The following is a 20,333-nucleotide window of genomic DNA, read 5'->3' on the forward strand; positions in this document are numbered from 1 at the left end:
TAACGGTACCAGACACATTCCTTGCTGACTTCTGTTTGCTGTTTTTATCAGGAGTTTAGCATTGCCCTTCCAGCGCATATTTCTGCAGTCATAAATACGTTCTGTTTACACAGTGGTGATCTCGCAAGTGATAACGGGCAGAGATGTTAACTTGAAACTTTACTTACAGAATCAACAGTAGCAGCCAAAGGTGAGGATGAGATGGCCAGCGCTTCTAGCGCAGACGTGCTGGGAAAAGGGTACGAAGAGCCCTGCAACCAGGCATATAAAATGGGATTCTTGGAAGGAAATGTAAGCCGCCACCTCCCTAACAGGGCTGACAATGGGGGAAGGTGTTCAAGGAAATGCCCTGTGGCTTCGCAGCGTTTATTCAAAGCGGTACTGTTGTCACAGGCAGCGGGTCATTACCAGTTCTCATCTGGAACATGTCTACACGCTGCGTTAACCGTGACCGTTGCGAGTGCCATCGTACCTGCAGCAGCGTAACCTGCCCTTCCGATGTTGACTAGCGCCCATCTGACAGCAGCCACCTCCAAGGCCCTTCCCTGCTGAAAGGGTTTGGGTGTTTCAACGCTGGAATGACATCTGCGTTTTGCTGGGGACTCTGCCTCAACCTCCCTCCCTCCCTGCCGCCCAGCAGCCTCGTGAACTCGGTCGCGTTCAGAGCTACCGATGAGCATCGAGGAAAGAACAAGATCTGGTGACTTAGGACTTTTTGTCTGGGGAACTTTTTTCCCGGGGAGGACTCATCTCTATACAAAGGGGAATCTTATTCATCAATTTTCGGTTTGTTGCTTGTTTTTCAGGTGGTCCTGCTTTTGGAGCGGAAGATGTGGCGTTGCAGCCTCGCCGCGGGACCGGGGCTCGTACGCGCTGGTGTGTCTGTAGCGTAGTGCTAAGAGCAGGCTGTGTTACTGGAGGTGAGAATGCAGCTGAGGTGGTACCTTGGGCTTATCGGTGAGACTGCCCCAGAAGTTCCCAGGCTGAAATAGCTTTTCAGAAAAACGAGGGTAATGCTGTTGCAATCAGGTCTGTGTCCGTAAAACGGCTCCGAAGCGAATCAGTTCTCCCTTTGGTATCTCATGGCTGTGTACGGGGATGGTGCTTGCCTTCGTGTGAACAGCCGGTGTCGTGCCATAAAGTATGATGTCAGGGACTGGTGGTGTTCTGGTTGTACCTCTGACACTGGCACCACGTGGCCGCGGAAATTCAGACTCTCCCGAGGGCCCTCACACTTGGCACGCCTCTGTGCTTCAGGCATTTGTGACTTGAGTGCAAGGGGTGCTCGGTGTCCTGCAGCCAGTTACTTCAGCATCTGCTGTGCCCCCAAAAAATCAAATTTTCACATACCCCAGATGATCAAACCTTTTTGTTTTGCAGCCATTTAGCCATCTTCAAAATATGTTAGCTCACAGAGCAGTTGTGAACATTCATTAATACTCACCATGCACTATATAAATATGAAGTATTAAAAGTATATTAATTTATATAGCCTTTTAAATGCTATATAAATTCAACCTCGAATGAAAGCCCCTCTCCAAAGATTTATAAAGAGCTTGTACATTTTAGTCCGGGGAGAAAGAAAAATACCTCCTCCTTTTAAGAAAAGGGAAAAGCTTAACTCAGAATGTCCTGTTCTTTACTCATGTATTCATGTTGCACAATAAAATATTTACATGAAAATGTTTCGGTTTTCAAAAAGAACTTGTTAACTCCTTTTTCCAACTGCGTTTGGCCAAATTGAAAAGAAAATTATGTATGCCAGAGGACTGCAGTAAAAGAGATTTAAGGGTTTCCAAATACCATAAAAAAGAGACTATAATAAGTGACTAGTGGACCAGTCAGCTGTTTTAATTAAAACTGGGCCGCTTATTGATCTATTGTACAGATTTACCCCCATCTGCAACATTTCAGCAATATTCCCTTTAACCATTTCAGAAAATAGCGCTTGGAAGGGGCACTAAAGATATGGAAGTTGAGAATGGAAATGTTTTATAACTATGCGACACTTGGTACAAAGATCTTTTTTCCATCCCATGTAAGCACGTTATGTGTTTTGTATTTTCATACTGAAATGAAAGTGAAGGCATAGGATCTATAGGGTACTACCTTTCTGACAGGATTCTAAGGCGTTGACTGATTGTTACTGCTTTAAAAAAAAAAACCAACAAAACAGGAGTCTAAAATACATTGGTTTCTATAAGATTTTCAAAGGTGTCATGTCTAGAAATGTTCTTGCCACTGAAACCAGCAGAAGTGTTAGTGGTTACTACTTCAAGGTGGGCATTTGTCATCCCTGAATTGATTGAAGTATGTTCTCACGGTGAAAGCCAAAAAAAATAATAAAAAGAGACTAATAAATGTTTTGCACCAGCATGGAAGGCCATACTATACCAGCAGCTGTGCTTGGTAGCTCTGCTTTGTTAGTGAAGTGCTTGATTTTTTTAAAAAATGCCTTTTTATAAGTAAGTGGTGGCATTAAAATAGCGTCAATGCAAATTTGGCGCAATTGGCTTTAAAGCCAGAAATGTGTCCTTCAGCGGGGGCGGAATATCTGCACTGAAAGAAACCTGCGGTGTGCTCCAGTTGTTCCACAGAGACCAGAGACGGGTGTTTCACACTAACTGGTGCACGAACTGGGGAAGATGATGATGATGATGGTGTGTTGTGTGCCTGTTGATTAATTAAAGTTTAGGGAGAGCTGTGTGTACAGAGGTGGAAAGCACGTGTGCCATATTCTCTTCCAGGTAGTGCTTGGTGAGCACCTGCCCTCAGTGTTGGTGAACGTTATTATTCAATAGCTGTATTTTAAGAAAAAAAAAGCCCAACTGTGGGGGTTTGTGTTGCGAACCAGGAAGGGCTTGGAGCTCGCTGGAGTGATGGATGGAGAGATGGTTTTCTTTTTTGGAGAGGGGAAACCTCATTGTTTTCTTTTTCGGTGAGGAAACTGCCTCATTTTCCTTTTATTACCCCAGGAAACCCCCCTCCTCACCGCCGGGGGGCGGGGGGGGGGGGAGAAGCAACGAGGCCAGAGGGTTTTTAGTGCATAGAGCCCGCGGCTGCCCTGCCCCGCAGCCTTTGAGGCTTCTCCATGTAAGGAATTTCACGTGGGCGGGTAATTTCTATAGCAGCCTAAAAATAAAAGAGGGTGAAAAACCCCTCTGAGGTGTTTCCCCGCCCCGCGGTTCCCCCCCCAGGGCCTCCCCGCAGCCTCAGCCCTCAGCTCTGGCCGCCATTTCCCGGCGGGGGGCGACGGGCGGGCGGGGAGCTTGTCCCCCCCCCGTGGGCGGGGCAGTGTGCCCCGCGCCTCTTCCTATTGGTTGGTAGTGGGGAAGGGGGCCGCGGCTCCCTCGCCCAGACGTCCTTACTCACCCGGGGGCAGGGGCGGCTTTTCTGGACGGCGCGGCCATTGGCCGCCAGCCGGGGGGCAGCGGATCGTCACTCCTCCGCATCCCCGCGATAGGGCAGGGCGGCGGGGCGGGGCGGGGCCTGGCGAGGCGGTTCCCGACGCGCCGCCGAGGGGGGCGCTGAGGCCGCAGTAGCGTTTGGGCGGCGGCGGCGGCGGACGAGGGTGGCGGCGATGGGTTCGGCGCTGCGCTTTCCCCTCCTGCTCCTCCTGGGGCTCGCCGGCCCCGCGGCAACGCTCGCCGGTTACATCGAGGTGCGCAGGGGCTGGGGGCGGGCAGGCGGGTCCGCGGCGGCCGTCAGGGGCTTCGCGCCGGTGCCCTGCTCCTGAGGCGGTTGGGGCAGCGGGTGCGGCCCCGCTCCGAGCGGGCTCTCCTGGGGCTCGGGGGTGGGGGGGTGTCTCCGGTGCCGCCCGCGGGGGTGGAGGGGTCCGAGCATCGCCTGGCGGCGGCTAAAGGTGGAGGAAAGGCCGTGGTGGGACTTTCTCGCCATCTTATCGGGGTGTTCCCCGTCCCCCGGGCGGCGAGTTAGCGCGGGGGGGGGGGGGGGGGGGGGGGGGGCTGCATTATCTCCCGGGGTCAGCCTGCAGCGGGGCTGCGGTGGTGAAGGAGGGAGATAAGCGGCGTGCTCAAGGTGTCTCTGCTTGTCTGGAAGGACCTAGAGGTTGAGGAGCTGCTGTAAGACCTTCTAGGGGCAGGCGGTGATGGGTTCGCGTTTCCCTCTGGTTTTTAGGAAAGCCCCCCGTCCCCGTCCCCCCCAGCTGGATACCGCAGGCCTCTGCCCAAAGATCGCATGGTTTAGCAGCTTCCTTTCACCGGCTTGGTTTGGGTTTTTTTTTTTTGTTTTTTTTTTTTTGGAGAAGTGACCTTTGCATTCTTGGCACGGTAGCAAGAGCTGTGAGCTTCAGATTGGTCTAGAAGCTTAGAAGAGTATTAGAGGGCAATTTCGTAGCGAAAAGCCTCGGTTAAACGCATCCATTTGGTTGGTATCGCCTTGATAGATCCTGAATAAATCTTCGGGTTTGAGCTGTTGCCTTGTCTTTCAGAGGGCTGCTCCAGCCAAGTGTAAAGGGTGTGCATTTAACAGAAAAATGGCTTATATGCCGCAGTTCAGTCGTATATGTACACGCACATGTTTATGTTATGAATAGATTTTACGTTTATATCTCCATTTATGAAGGTAGTTGGATGGGGAAAACTCTGTCCTTAAAAACTTTATAGGTATCTAAACAGCAAGGTGAATAGGAAAAAAAAATTTTGTCGATTAAAAAACTTCCCACTGGAATCTCTCTATTAGAGTGAAACAGCAAAAAAGAGCAAAGTATGTGCTGAGCTTCAGACATGGCACATAAATAGAGTTTAATAATCTAAGCCTGAATGTTGTTTGGAAATGCAAACCAGCTACATCCGTCTTGTATAGGTTCGGGGTTTCAGGATGAATAAAGAACAGGCTTGTGGCTACTCGTGAATGGCTTGATTTGGTGTTTTAAAGTAAAATTTAACAAGCTTGGTTAAGCAGAACATTTACCTCAGCGTGATGCAAAAATCTGAAGCCCTGAGCTGGTAATTACTAACTGACAATAAGCTTGGTTCTTTAAAATCTTTAGTATGTGTTGTGTGAAGTGAGTCTGGTCAATGACTTCTGCTCGTTCGGCTGCTATTGAGGAATAGCGTTCTACCCACTTTGCATCAGTCCTTCCGTTAAATTTCTATAAATCGCTGGAACGTGGTGATAATTGCCTTTGGAACAACTCCTGCGGTGGTTATCTTGCGGGAAAGATGACTTCAGGCTTGGTAGGGCTGCTCTGAGGCTGTCTAGCGATTGCCAAGATCTGGTTACTTGGCATTGCCTTGGTGGCAGGGGACTGTCCTGGCTGCTCCGCGTTCCATCTAATCCCTTGCACCTGCTCGGAAACTCCTCCAGCCGTAGGTCACTTCCTCTGTCGTATCCGAGACAAATTCGGCTGCTATGCACATCCCTTCTGGAAGCTGCTGCTTACGGACGCCCGGTCGCAAAACAAATCGAGCTGTCGTTTCATTCCGAAGCCCTGTGTCCATCCGAAGGAGCAGATCCCGGGATTCAGCAGTCGCAGGATTGGCAGAGGGTTTGGCACGGAGGGGAGAGCAGCGGTGTCCCGCCTCGGCGGCGCCCCAGGAGAGGCTGGCCAGCCCAGGGAGCGGGGCTGGTGGCCTCTTTGCAAAGGATTAAATCCAAACCGTGTCTGCCTCTTTTTTTTTTTTCTCAGAGGATTGCGATGCCCGGCCTGGGGTTGGTTTGACAGGCTGTGGGTTCGCTCCCGACCTGCAGCGGTCGAGCCTTTTGCCGACAGGAGTCGGTACTAGCGTGGGGCGATGTCGGCCCACCGGGCCACCCTCGGCGCCTCGGTGATCTGTGCAGCCATTCCCGCAGCAGAACTTGCGTCCTCTGAAGGCACGACGGCCACCGCAATCTGCTGACACGAAATGTCAACTGTGACATTTTAATTCCGACTTTTGCCGCGTCCTCTCCCATTGTCTTGTCAGGGGTGGGGGTGGGACTGCAGCTCTCGAGTCCTTCTTGCTGCCAGTTTTTCTCAAGAATAGTATCTCAATGCAGAGCCTAAGGAGCGCGGTGGTTACTGGCCTTGGATTTTATACTGTGATCGTTACTGAGGGATATCAGGTGATGTGATGAAAAACAGGCGAGAGATTGGATTTATTTTTTTTTTAATAATAATAAAAGATGACGTTTGAAAGTGTACTGGAGTTGAGGAAAATGCAGAGCAATGTCTGCAGTTATTAGTTTAGTTGGATTGGCACGGTCCCATTAGGTGGATTTTCTTTTGCTTGATTATCTTAGCCACCAGTCCCTGTCCCTAGAACACCCGGTAATCTTCTTATCGGCTACAATTTGGGTTTCTTTCTTTCCTGCACAGAGGGAGGGGAGTGGCAGATTTCGGGTTGTTTTTTTTTTTTTAATTATTTGTGCGTGAGTCTTTACATAGGGCGTTCCCAAGGGCTTGTGTCAGTGACAGACAGTCAGTCTCCCTTTCAGCTCATCGTGTGTTGATGGCAGATAACCTTTGACAATCTGTCTTCCAAATGAATTTGAATAGAAGAGCTTAGAGAAATCACCAAAACTCAGCAATTAGTGTTTTTCTTTCCCTAGTAGGATGTCTCCTAGGGTCTGAATTCAGTGACTGCTGTGTTTTGCTGGTGAAGTCCCTGAGAACTTTAAATAGGACACTGATGCCAGCTGGAAAAAGGAAATAAATCTATTCTAATTCGATCTGTTTTCCAATGATAAACTACTTCTGCTGTGCCCTCAAGGCCTTTAAAGATGCAAAGTTTCTTTTTTATCACTTGACCTTTTTGTATAATCCAATCTGAGGCGATGCAGACTCGATACCGCTTTTTTTAATCACATTTGGTATTAGTGGTCTTTTTCCAGAGCTATCTTGAATGCTTACGTCTGTTACCTGTCTCAGATTACCAGGATTTGGGGTGAGAAAAAGCAACGGTGTGTTCTACAGCAGAATTGTGCATTTCGTGTTGTTATTTTTGTGTTGTGGGCCTAAATTCTCTCTGACAAAAATACCGGTCTTGTGCCATTTCTGCAGACCTTAGGGACTTCTAATTGCCTGCTGCATTGAACAAAGAACTCCACCTAGGGGAAATTTCCACTTCGGTGTTGAAGTCCTGGGTAGAAAGAGCTCAGTAAAATTCCAGTCTTGAGCCTGTGGCCTTTGGTTTGCTTTCGGCTCCCAAAACTTCACTTCCCAGTAAGTGTTGGGAAATAACACTTTCACGTGAAAGTGTTTATATGCAGTGCCTCTTCGAAGCCTCGGCAAAAGCTCCTCTCGAGCAGAGATACGTGTGAGGAAACAGAGCAGATCAGATGGATGCCTGATATTGCAGGGAGGCTCTGGAATTTCTGCTGCGTTGTAGAATGCCACCCGAAGGTAAGCTCTGCTCTTTGGAGAAGGCCTTCAGCTCTCCTTGTTTCACATCGGAAGTATTTATGACCTCTCTTAAACGTTATTTAGGCGTTAATGTCTCTACCAGGGATTAAATGATTCTTTGTTAATGTGGTCGTTGCATCGCCGGAGAGTTATTCAAAACCTATTCTGTAGGTGGCTTTAGCTGGATGTGAGCATTATTGTAATTACGTGCTGCTCCTCCTTCAGCACCTTACAGTGGAAGGAAGGATTAATGCAGCATCTCTGTTGTTTAGACCAGTTAGGCTTCTCTCTAGATGTTGCTTGTAAAAACGCTTCCTTTGCTTTTTTCCCATGTATCTGCCTTTTGGAGGCGGCGGGACTCAATCTTGTACGCAGAAGTTATTTTGACTGTAGCATCTGCTTCTACAAACGTCCTTAAACCATAAACTTGTTCTTCAGTTAGAAAACAGAAGTACGCTATCCCCCACGCTCTCTTTCTTGTTAGAACAACAAAGCCTCTACCTCTGTTTCTACACTTGGGCATTTCGGGCTCTTCTCGTTAACTACTTCGGTTTTCTAAACTGACGTAATCCTTCAGATGCGCGCTCTCACGCTACTTATGGGCAGTAAAACTCAGTGCCATTGATTTTTTTAGTTCATGCAGTCATCACCTCTGGAACGTGTTGCTAATTTAAGGTGATGCTCGCTCTTAATTGAAAGGCTTCAAATCCTTGCGGTGGCCTAGAAACCATTCTGGTAAGGCTCCTGATTCGGAACTGTGCTTGAACTTGCAAGATTGCCCATTTTTTTTTCTCCGACTGTGTTGTCTACCCCCATAATGGGTTTGTTCTGCTTTCTCTGCTAGCAGCGAGTTTGGCCCGGGCGAATGGCGCATCCTCTTGCAGGTTTTACCTCACTGTTTACCTTAAATGGAGTCTTTAGGGCACTTGGACTTGAATAATTTTTGTAATTTCCATCCCGATATTTTCATTTTCAGCTTTTTGCTGTGGGCGCCAGTGAGTCTCAGGTTTGTGGGGAGAGGGAGAGGAAATGATTTGACAACGTTGTGCAGCGTCTCAAAGTAACTCTTCCATATACGTGTATTGATTTTATGCTTAGTAGTGTGGATTATAAAGCAGTAAGAAGGAAGGTGTGAGCAGAGTAAATTGTCAGGTTTCTCTTTATCGTGGATTGACCAAAATGGCAGACAACTTCCTTTCCTCTGGCTCGGGAGAGCTGATGGCTCCTCGTTGGATACAGTAAGCTAAAAGCTAATTGTAACATATACCTACTGTTAGGTGAGGAGGGCAGGTTGTACTTCAGGTGGGGTGCTACAGGGGAACGGAACAAGTGAACCTGCACTCCTGAGAGGCAGTGCACACGGAAATGTGCGTTTCAGGAGAAATAGTTTGAAAACCAACTTCTTAATGTTAGATTTGCACTTCTTTTAATTCGTGAATCCCTGCACCCGTAAGCAGGGATATAATCTACATGTAGATCTTGCATGTGGATAACACCTTTTTTTTTTTTTTTTAACTTGTTCAGCACTAGATTTACTACTTTCACCCCCATCGTGCAAGAACGTGGAAAATTCACATATAAAATAAGACATAAGTCAAATTTGCTTTGTAACATGGCTTTTAAATGGTCACTAAGTTCTAATCCTTGCTCGGCAATCTGATGGGGGTTTGTGCCTTTGTAAAAGTCGAAGTTCTGACTTGAGATGAATGATCAAAAAGACTAATGCTCTGCAAATGGTGTTAAACTAATCTTTGTAGCAGCAAAACGTAGCCTGCTTGGCTTTACGTAATCAGGTGTCCACCTGATCAGGAACGCATGCGGCTAAGCTGCTTACCAGCACTTCATTTCCACGTGTGACGGTGGATGCTTTGTCTGTAGAAAAAGAACCTGTTTGTTACATTTTGAGAGATTGACCCATGGATGTAGTAAATTTAGTTGTCATGTTTTGTTGTCATATTTCGTGCTGTCGGCCGTGACCGTGTTCTTGTACAAATTTAGACATTGCAGACCTTCATTTTGGTTTACATCTTCAGCAGCGTGCTCGTGGCTCCTGACTAGTGGGCAGAGGCGAATGTTGCCGCTCTCTGTGGCTTTCGATGTTCCATTTCGCTTTCTGTATTCACTGGCGACAACGGAAAGTCAAATCATGAGTTGGTTCTCTGTGTTGTGTAAGGAAGAGAACGGATGGATGAGGCACGGTCCAGAAGGGCTTTTATTTCCTGGTACGGGCAGACCTGGTTCCTGAACGTGTACGTCTGTATTTCTTCATCAAGACTTGATCTTTCCTGGCCAAACTGGCACAACAGTCTGTGAGGACTGCTGCTGCTGGGCTTCCATGATGTTGCTGTGCTGACTGCGAGGATAATAGCTTCACTTGAGGTGGTTTTTTTTTCCCCTGCAGATTTTTTTCCAAAGAAGACTATGTTATGCCATGCAGTAACATCCTTTAGCAGTGCTGTGGGGGAAGTCTTAGCTCTAAAGCCTGCTGAGCAGCGTCTGGCTGCGGAGTTTAATTTAATCTTCTTTGTGGGTGACTTTCTGGGGGATTCCTCTTCTGAAGCTTTGAAAGTTTCACCAGTTATTTCAACTACTAGGATATCCCGCCCAGGTGAGCAGTACGGCCGGTTGCTGTGGCTAGGCAAGCCCTTCAGTTGACGAAGCAGGGTCTGAAGTTGTTACTCGGTGCGGTGCGTGAGCTTCAGGGAAGTTTACAGAGGAGACAAAATCAATAGCAGTTTGGCTCCGATGGCTTTTCTGTGTTCTGAGACTCACTGAAAAATCATTATGAAACGATGACTTTGAGTTCAGGTTTTTCAAGTCACCAAATAGGAAGGGCTTAAAATGTGCCAGATGCAGCCTGGAAAAAACCAAAACGCAAAACCACAGAAGGTGGGAGCTGACTCTTCTTTCCTGCTGGTCTCGGTAAAGCTTTGTGTGTCTCGGCTCCGCGGTAGGGGACTGGTCACCGGTAGCGTTACGGTTCACCTCGACTATTGGCGATGTGACTAATAGGTGGTATCCTGCAGTGGCGCTGTGTGGGTGACAACCGTGCTTCAGCACGGGGATTCCAGGCTTTGGCTCAGTGACAAGGATGCATTTAAGTAATTTCATACAGTAAGCTTCTCTCTAACAAAATTACAACAGTCCAAAGTATATTTTGATTCGGGTCAAGGACAGAGAGACGGACACACACGAGCACGCAGAGACGGCTGGGGCCGTGGTTCTTCCTTAGTGTAACAGTAGGTTGATGCTTAGTGAAGTTTCCATTTTAGAGTAGCTAATTACCATCCTCTTGCTGACGACTTAATGTTTAATAAAATCAGTGTTTAACCTTGAAAGTTCTCTTACTCATTTAGGTCTTTCTTCCTCCAACTTTGCTCGGTAGGTGATATTCTCAAACGTCTGAGGTGTTGGTCAGTGTTTTGGGTTTTTTAATTCTTGCAGTAAGAGAGAGTTTTATGGTTCTATGAAGTCTCTGCCATAACAGAGGCTTGCATTTTCTCACACAGCTGCTGTGCTTGGGTTCTTTAATCTGCCACCTCAAAGCACTAAAATAGTCAGTGAGGAGACCTCAAAAGTCGTCCTCTGATGTTGTTGCGAAGATGAAACGGCGGTTTGGTGAACTACTTGGTATTTTCCAGGAGTTGCCCTGTGCTAGCTTCAGTACGGAGATGCTTAAATCAAAAGCCAAATATTTGCATTTTTAATCTTTGGGCTTTTCTTTAAAGGATCTTAGGTTATTTTTAGCTCCAGCTCCCTGCCAAAAGCTTTGTCCCTTTTCTTTTGGATTTTGGGTTGATGAATCCCACTAGTTGTGATGTCATTGTGTAGTGTGAAGTGACAGCACCAGAAAGAAAAATCTTGCCGACACCATCTGTTACAATAAACATTATGCACTCATGTTAGATTCCAAGCGGATTTGGATTGCATATTCACAGCAGAAGCTGGTCTCTGCTTAGACGTACGGTAGCCTCCGGCACAAAGCTTTTAATCGCCAAATTCTCTATATGGTTTTGGACTTGGCATGGCACGTTGCCGGGTCTAAGTTAAGTAGGGGAGGGGGTTTTATCGGTGTTCAATCTTTTCTCATTCGTATTGGGACTAGTAACTTGCCAAAAACGGTCCTAGAGGAACCTGCATGAATTAGTATAATTCACTCATACCGAACGCTGGTTGACTTCTTACGCTGGTAGTCGTACAGTAATTGCAGCCTGAAATAGAGAGGGGCAGATTTGCTTTAATCTGCTAAGTATTCCTCTCCAAAGATTAAACGCAAAATGTTGATTCAAACCTGTGGTTTGAGTTCCCAGTGAGTATATCGGCATTTGAACGCGAGTCTTTCTCTGCATAATTTATCAAAGCTCTTTCTGGAGAAATTGAATTTGATGTCTGTTCCGTTTTACGCAGCAAGATCACATAGGCGTTTAGAAACCCTAAAGAATGAAACGGCGTCGGGATCCAAGCGAAGCACGTTAGCCTGTGCGATGGTCTCGGCCAAAGATTAATTCTCGTGTGTAGGGTAGGGCGGTGCTCGTGTGGGTACTTAAATATCGCTGCCTGTCAGGAAAAAGGGAAACAAAAATTGTGGAGGGTGCACGTTATCGTGGAAACCAGTGATTACTCTTGAATGGAGCAGGATGCTCGCGGCTCCCATTTGGACTGTTGGAATACGATTAAGTGCCTCTAAGTAGGTTTGAGTTGCACGGGTTCAAATAACTGCCTCATTTCCAGAGTCTTTAAGTAGAACCTCGTGGCCTCAGCACGGGGAATGTCAAGTTTTTTTTCTTGGTAGCCGGCCAAAAAAGTTGGGATTTTGTTTTTGCGAGGGGTTGGTGTGTTAGAGCTCAGCTTTCGGACGCGAATGTACCCGGTGCTGTGGGCTTACCTGGGCAAGAGCCAGACCCCAGAAGAGGCCTGGCGGGGGTGACGGCATGAGGTTCGGGTATTTCTGTGGATGTGTGAAGCTTGGGCCTGGGACAGAGCATCATGTCACGGCCCAAGAGACTCCCTGGAGGCTTTAAAAACGAGGGGCGGGGGTGGGGGGAATTGTTGCTGCCCCCGTCGCTCCTGATAAATGCTGTCTTGTTCAAATTGCATCAAGACTTGCTCTGCAACAAAGCTGGTCAGTGTGTGGATATTCTGTGTAGGGCAACAGCCGCTTTCTCGGAAGCAATTTACCAATAACAAAGGCGGGAGATGAATGGCCTGCCAGAGCGCAGGCTGGCTGCAATGTCATCCTTCGCACTGCTGTATCCCTGCGTGGCCTGCCTTTACGGGCTGAATTGCAGCTTGTGACTTGCCGAGATCCCTCACCTTCTGCCTGCGCGCTCGCGCTTGGTTTTTGTCGGCCGTTTCGTCGTGCGCACGTACGCGATGTATTTGACGTTGCAAATAAGAACCTGCGCTCATCGCAAGAGCTGTTGCCCGCGTTTGGATCCATAGTGCTGTCTTGTATGCATAGTGGTTTAGATCCATTCGTCCTTCATTGTGAACGCTTGCATCTTGCTTCAGAATGTCTTTGTTTCTCGGGGTAAGAGACAAAGAATTAAGCATCAACCAGCTGACGGCGTCCGAGTCCTTTTGCCTTCCCTCCCTGTCCACCAGGTCCTTTGCTCGGACACGTGGCTCCGAGGAAGAGTAATGAGAAGAGCTGGATTCCTCATATGGCAGGAAATCTTCTTTTGAATTTGCTTTAATGTAAAATCCGCGAGACAGACAAAAGGCATTTTGAAGTTGAGGCGGAAATTCCGAGGTGTGGATGGATTTGTTGCGCTCAATTATATTGAGCAAGCTTTTCCAACTTGCTTCACATGGGAATTAGTGTGATGAGAAGAATACTTTTCAAAGTATGACCGTATGGGAGGTTTTCCACAGGGCATTTATAGCATGTTAATTCCCTCTTTCATTGCAGGGCACTGACTAGAATGCATCGTTGTAGTCCCTTTGTAATAACTGCTGGTGTCTTTGAAGCGGAGCACTGTTCTGAAATGGCCAGTGTCTTACCTCTTAGTTGTGTGTATGTAAAGTGGTTGCTCCAGAGAAGAATATTAGGAAGATATCCACAAAACTTTGGGCTGCAAGCTTCGTCTGTGCTGTAGAAGAGAAGTGAGGAGCACTGCTTTGTGAGGCTCTGAGTGGACTTCTGCTTCAGGCAGAAGCAAAGATGACCTCACTTCATTGGCCTTGCTGTCCTCGGTTTCGATTTGGCTTTTCGCGTTTCCTGTCACTTTCTTGAAAGACTTTTGCGAAATCTTCCCCCTTATGTAAGTGGCCGGTAGCTTTACTCGTATCGTTCTGTTATTTTATTTAATAGTCTGTGATTAATAGATTTGTTTAGATCATATAACTGAGGGCATAACAAACAATGAGCCACAGCTGGCAGCAAAGTTGACTCTCTAAGATGGGCTTAGTGTACACAACTGTTTGTAGCTAAACATCCAGCAGCCATTCCCCTGGTGTTGACTTTGAGATGCGTTGCCACTTACGTAGTTATTCATTGACTTTTTTTTAAGAGGATGCTACTGACCTGCTTCTCGTGGCCTAACAGGGGGCTGGTAGATTTTTACTGTTTCTAGCAGCTCGCTTTAAATACTCCAGATCAAGTAAAGCAGAGACTTTTGTTTCGTAATACAGGCCTTGGAATGACTTCTGTGTTGTGGAATAGCTCTTCAAATACAGCTCTGAGCAGCATCCACCTAACAACATGTATCTACATCACATCTAGGATGATGTTCTGCAGTGATGAAGAGGATTAAAATAGTCATTAAGGTCCAAAATACACCACATGTCCTGTAAAGTACAAAATAAAGATACAGACAGACTGAACGTGCTGGCGTGCTACAATCTGTTGGAATGCATCAGGATGCGAACAACTTCTAACTCGAGCCAAATTTCAAATGCTCGTATTAAACTGGAGCTGAGTTTGCATATGGAAACGTGGGCCTGTTGTTGCCTGCAGACACTTTGTTGCTTTCATTCCCTCTCCTGTGTGTGAATGGGTAGTTGGTCCCCTCTGCAGCACCTTGGCTCCTGAGGGAAACTTAACGTTGTGTGCTTAGCAGTGTTTGTTAGGACACTTCCCGTAGTGGTGAGAATTAACTTTGGGAACAAATAGTGGCCCCAAAACAGAGGGCTGTTCTTCTTATGCCCGCCTCTCTGGGCTAATATTCACAGCCCTTTTGTGGGTGGGTATAGCCCTGAAAATACAGAGAACCTCTAATGGAGTCGTGCGACTGGATAGTTAGTCCCTTTGTCTTTGCTGTCCAGGCTTTAGAATTGCCACACCGCCGTGACGCACGTGAATTCATTCTGTGCCAGTTACCGAACCTGTTTTCCTCCCCGAACTGGTATTGCCATCAGATACAAAAGTTCCCTGTGCAATAGTCTTGGAGTCTTCTCAACGTTCCTAGCCTCATAAGGCAGCTTTGTCTTGTACAGGTAGCGCTGCTGTGTAGGCTAGCTGGGGATTGTGCAGGCAGGGGCAGCCTCAAAGATAACTAAGACATAGTCTGTTAAGGGGCTTGTTTGGGCTTTCGGTGTTTTGTGGGTTTTTTGGGGTTTTTTTGGTTAAGATGTCGACAGTAAGGATATGGGAATGAGATGTTTCTAGTGTGTTGTGCTATTGCATCATCAAGCTGTTACTTCAACACGGCTTTCTCGGGTGCTGGTCTGTTACGATGCGAGACATCTGCCTATGTTCCGTAGGGCTCATCCACAACAGTGACTTGCCAGGTCGGTATTTGCAGCCGCAAATTTAAAATTTAAATTTGAATTTAAAAACCGCCTTAGTGGGCCACATCTGCAGTCAGCTAGGGAAAAAACAAAACCGCCGCTCCCCAGGGTTTGAACTTTATGCACCATTTTCATCCTTTGACTTTGAGAAAGCTCTATTGAAACTACTCAGCCTATGGCTAGGAAAATGGTGAGTGGCCGTGTGCATCAATACACAAATCAATCTACCCTCCAATCGCTGTCCCAGCGATGGGATTTACATGTGAAGTCAGCGTTTCCATTGCTGTCCGTAGCTGCTTGTAGGGTCAAGGAAAGGCTGCCTGACCATTTATTTCTTTTTCACTCAAGTGTGTTGGACGAGTATCTGAGCAGGCAAGAAAGCTTCTCTGAGAAAAAGTAAATAGTCCCCCTCAACGCATCTCAAAGTCAAGACCAGGGGAATAGCTGCTGGAAGTTTAGCTACAAACAGTTGTGTGCACTTCTGCTGTCTGATAGCCTTTTCCAAACAGGAAAATAAAGAATTGTTTGGAATCCTTGTGTTTGAAATAACACATTTAAAGTTTTCCCTTACTGTTCTTCCTGCTGAAGAACACTAAGTCTTGGGGCAAAAAGAAAAAAAAAGTTTTGCTGCCAAGATGGACAGCCTAGACAAAGGGTTTAAAAGAAAGTAGTACCTTTCAGAGACCTTGAGGAGGAAATTCTGTGGAGGTGATGGAAGTTCTAGGTATATACTGCCTCTTTAAGGCGTAACTAGATTGTCTAAAACTGTCCTGCCCGCTCTTTTTCAAAGAGCGATTTCCCTCACGGTTGCAGAACAGGCCGGGTTTGCTTCCACATTTGTAATAAAGCTTTCAGCTCATGATGGTTTTGTGCTTCGAAGCCCTTACTGAAGTGTCACGTTTCTCAAAACTCATCAAAGAACTGACCATCAGGGGTGTGCAGCTGCAGTATTTCACTTCTTCCACCGGTCTAGCGTTCAATTGTAGTTCAACTAAATAGACGGAAAAGAAGAAAGCGCTGCTTTTGTATCCCCTACCTTGAAAATTTCCAGAAAATGCATAAGGAAACCCTAAGGAAATAGCTGTCGGTGTACACAGGGTTCATTCTTCCCAGTGAAATCCGGAAGAAATTGCCATCAGGTTGAAATCTCATGTTATCAGAGATAAAAAAATCCATTCTCCCATTTTATTTCCATGCAGCGCTACACAATGCGATACAGCTCAGTAGGCCGAAGAGCTGTAACCCTCAGCATGGGAAAATGAGGTGTGTTTGTACAACGTGCGGAGCCGGTTAGATGTTATGCGATGATAGCCCTGAAATATTTGAGGTTCTAAGCTAGCTTCTGGGGAACTAGTTTTATTTACTTCCTGGATCAGCAAAATGAATAAAGGGGATCTCAACCTAGCCAGCTTTAGTCTGTGCTATAAATTACCACTTAATTTTCTAATAGCATTAAGCAGTTATTATAAGTAGAGATCTGTTGCTTCCTTTAAAGGAGCTGTTTAATACATCCATTAGAGTTCCAGCATGCTAGCCTAGCCGTGATACGATGCTGTGACTATTAAACCCCAGCTGATAAATTAATGCTTCGGAAATAAAACGCTGCTAAATTAGTCTGGATTGCTTTTAAAGGGTAAAAAATTGAGATCCGTTACGCCATTACCGAGGTCCTTCCTTCGCTTTTTCTGACCCCGCTGCTAACAAAACTTTCGGGGTACTTCAAAGGGCATTTTGTCCTTTGACCTCTCTCTTGTGTCCCACTGCGAAACGTAGGTGTTTGAGCTTGAGGAGATAGAGGTCTGCCTTTTAGCCTCTGCTTTGGAAGAAGGGACTAAGTTGTGAGATTTGAGCCCGGATTCTGCTGTTAGTACCGGGATTCTTCTGGGAGACGTTTGCCTGTTGGGTGATAAGCTTAAAAATTAACAAGTAAGGCTTTCGTATCTGACTCTTGGAAGTAAGAAGTCTTGCTCTGAGCCATGTTCCTCCCCTTCAGCCAGTTTGCTGCTTCAGTAAGGAGATGCTGGTCGCTCTTTATCCTGCTCTTGCTTGCTCGCTCGCCTCCGGGTTGCCAGCATTAGTGGAAGGAAACCGGCAGCCTTTCTTGAGTTTTATTGTGGTTTACTGGGATGAAAAAGAGCTGCAGCCAGGAAAATCAAAGACCATTTTTGGGTGAGAATTTGAGATGGTTTCGCTATGTGAATTGTCTTGCGTTTATTTTTTAGCCAGAAGTGGTAGGAACTTTTCCTAATGAGCAGCTAACTGAAAACTAAACTTCCTTGGGGCAATGTTCATGTTGAAGTTTTCTGCTGAAGAAAAAAAAAAAAAAATCCTTTACTGTAGCTGAATAAAGTTACGATATCAGTACGGGAATCTTTTTACAGCAAATACAAAAATTTTTTAAAGAGCTGAGTTCTGCACCGCTAGACATTAAAGGTTCTTAAAATATTTTGTTTCGTATGCAAGCAGTGATGCTGCCTGGAAGATGCTCCAGAACAAGCCATAAGAAGTTCTCAGAATAAATAACAGGAGGAGGTGTGTGGGAAGGTGCGTGGGGAGATGTTTTTGGTTTAAAATCCCAATTTGCATTATTTCCTAAATAGATTTAATGAGAGCTAGAGTGAAGTTACCCACTCTTGGGCATATCTACTAACTGCTGAGTGTTTTCAAAGACCTGTAATTTACAGAATTAACCTATGTTTCTGACAGAACTTTGAAAGTTTGAAGCATAAACATATCCTGAGTTTGGACGCTGAAAACAGCTTCCATAATTTTTGGTAACGTGTTAATTTTGGTCTGGTTCAGCATATGCTTGGCAAAGCTCAGGGAGCAGCAGCAAAAGTGAAAGCAGGCCTGGGTTGTAGCTGTGGCTTTCCTGTTTTCAAAAGATGGTCATTATCACAGTTTGTAAAGCCAGGGCCTAAAAACCTCAGGGTTTCCTCTTTCAGATTTGAAGTTTTCATCTGGACTGTTTGCAGGGGTCAGAATTACCAATTAATTTGATTTTGGGGTTGATTTGGGTGTGTTACATGTATTTTGGTGTTGGGGTTGTTTTGGTTGGTTGATTGGTTTCTTTTTTGGAAGGTTGTGAATTTGGGGGGGGGAAAGCGATCGGCATGACCCGCTGAGCTTCAGGGCGGTTAGAGCAATGCCTGTGGAATTATTCCTGTGTGCTATAGGGAGCTTGGTGTGTAGCCTAATTGCAGGAGTTTAAGATACCAAGTGAGTATTTTACCGTGGTCCAAAACAATTGCGGTCTGTGCCCATAAATAGCCGATTTGTGATACTGAACAAGATCTATAAAGCGAGCGATACTTGAGCTCACAAATGGTTGAAACCAAACCCAAATTGCATTCCTGCTTGTTATCTTTCCTTTATCTTGCGTTTTTTCTAGATATTTCTCATCGCCACTTGAAATTCTCCATGCTCTGTTAAAATATGACCTTCGATTTCCTGCCTGCTTTTTGGGTAGTTTTTGTGTTAGATAAAACCCCAGTCGGAGCAGCCTTTTTAACCGAGGTCACTCGAGTGGTTAGATGCATGGTTGGACTGAGTAACCACAGGTTCCTACAGTGGTCTCTCTGTTGCAGGCTTTTTTGCGAAGCTCCCAGTGTGCTTCACAAGATATTCGTGCTGTTTTGGGGGAAGTTTCTTGGTTTGGTTTGGTTTTGTTCCCCCGTTAATGATTTTGTTAAATCACTTTGAATCAATAGTGAAGGGTTTGGTTTTGCCTGCCTGATATTAATAAATTACTCTCTCGGTCTCTTTTGTCCACCAGGAAAGTTTGGAGACGAGTTGTGTGTATGTGAGTTGTGGTGAGTTTTAGTCCAGAAGTTATTTTTGCTTCGAACAAATTGTTTTGAAGTGATGAAAGATTTTTGTAAATATACTTTTCTGTGTATTATGGAATCTCTGTATCCTGGGAACCGCAGTGATTATAGCCACTAACTCTTAGATAGCTGAAGTGCCTTAAAATGGACATGACTTGCTGTCGAACCGCGCGGAGAAGTTACAAAATAGCGTATCCCAGATGTGTGCTGTTGTCAGCGAAGCCTTCGTGCTGCGCCCAGGGATCGTTCGTGCTAGGTCAGCTCAGTAGTGAAAGCTAGACCTGCAAGGAGAGTCAAAGTGAAGGAGAGTGAAGTGACGCACTATTAAGTCATAGCCGCTCTTCCTACGTTGTGTTCTGGATCTCCCTTGCAATTGTCCAGGAAGGCAAAATTGCCCCGTGGCCATTTTCTTCCCTAGATTTTTAGTGTACGTGCAGACGTAAACTTGCACTGAAGTTTCCACTTACTGGCGAGCTAACAAGACATCTTGAGTCTCTGTGGTTCAGATGCCCAAGTAATTCAGGTGGGAAAGCAGTAATTAGTCTTGCTGTGCGAGACAGAATGATGCCGCAGATTGGAGCGATGAGGGGTTGAGGATTAAAGCGGGCTGAGCCCACTGGCGGGTGACCTTAGGCAAGTCACTTGACTTTGTGCCTTAGTTTAGCCCAGTAATAAATAGGTCTAGCCTCCCCGTGCTGTAATATGACTTGGAATCGCTCCGTGAAAAAAAAAAAGGTACCTCAAATAGCACCGGTGCTGTGTTTTGCCGAAAAGGGGAAGCCGTCTGACACTTTGTGTGAAAATTGTTCCCGAGGTCCTTGTGGCAGTGGAAGGCTGACTGGCTGCTTAAGCCTATTTGGACCTACCTGTGCGCCGTGTAAGGCTTATTGATGGCATAATAGTACTGCCTACCTCTGCTCTCGCCCTTATAGTTTTAGGGTGGCTTTTGTGGTAAACTGATCCAGTCCCGGCCATTACACACCAGCTTTAGTTTGGAAAGCTTGAGGCCCATCAATTAAATCTTTTTTTAAAGGACACTGTTCTGGGTACAGTAACATTTGTTCCGGGAATGTTCCAACTGAGTTGTTGTGGACTTTTGTCTCTCTGGGGGTAGAAAAGAGCATGCCGAAGGCAACCGTGTTACACAACTTCAGGAAGGCGAGACTATGAATTACTGAATTTGCTCGCTACTCCCCGAGACTAGCTCTGCACCAGTACTGCCTGCAGTGTGGCTTCCCCTATCTGCATGTGGCAGTTCCTGAGTGCGAATGTCTGAAAGGCAGATTATCTGCCCAAGAACTCGTGTCGGCCTGGTTTATGGAGCATGATGAACGAGAGCAGGAGGGGGAAATAATCTGCTGCCTCATTAGTAGAAATTCCATGGGCAAAAAGGCTGCCCGTGAGTCACAGGTACTTGGAAAACTCCCCTT

The 20,333-nt window shown here is 46.2% G+C and overlaps 1 protein-coding gene across 3 annotated transcripts in view; it reads left to right on the plus strand.

Moving 5' to 3' along the window:
* The first annotated feature begins 3,580 nt into the window (after nt 1-3,580).
* APLP2 (amyloid beta precursor like protein 2) overlaps nt 3,581-20,333 on the plus strand; it is a 46,827-nt gene continuing 30,074 nt past the window's right edge. For all 3 annotated transcript variants that reach the window (XM_086476819.1, XM_086476818.1, XM_086476820.1), the window contains exon 1: nt 3,581-3,661. In XM_086476819.1, coding sequence (XP_086332945.1) covers nt 3,581-3,661 — 81 coding nt within the window. The remainder of the gene's footprint in view (nt 3,662-20,333) is intronic.

Source organism: Leptosomus discolor, chromosome 22 (genome assembly GCF_034619465.1).
Source record: "Leptosomus discolor isolate bLepDis1 chromosome 22, bLepDis1.hap2, whole genome shotgun sequence".
NCBI lineage: Eukaryota > Metazoa > Chordata > Aves > Leptosomiformes > Leptosomidae > Leptosomus > Leptosomus discolor.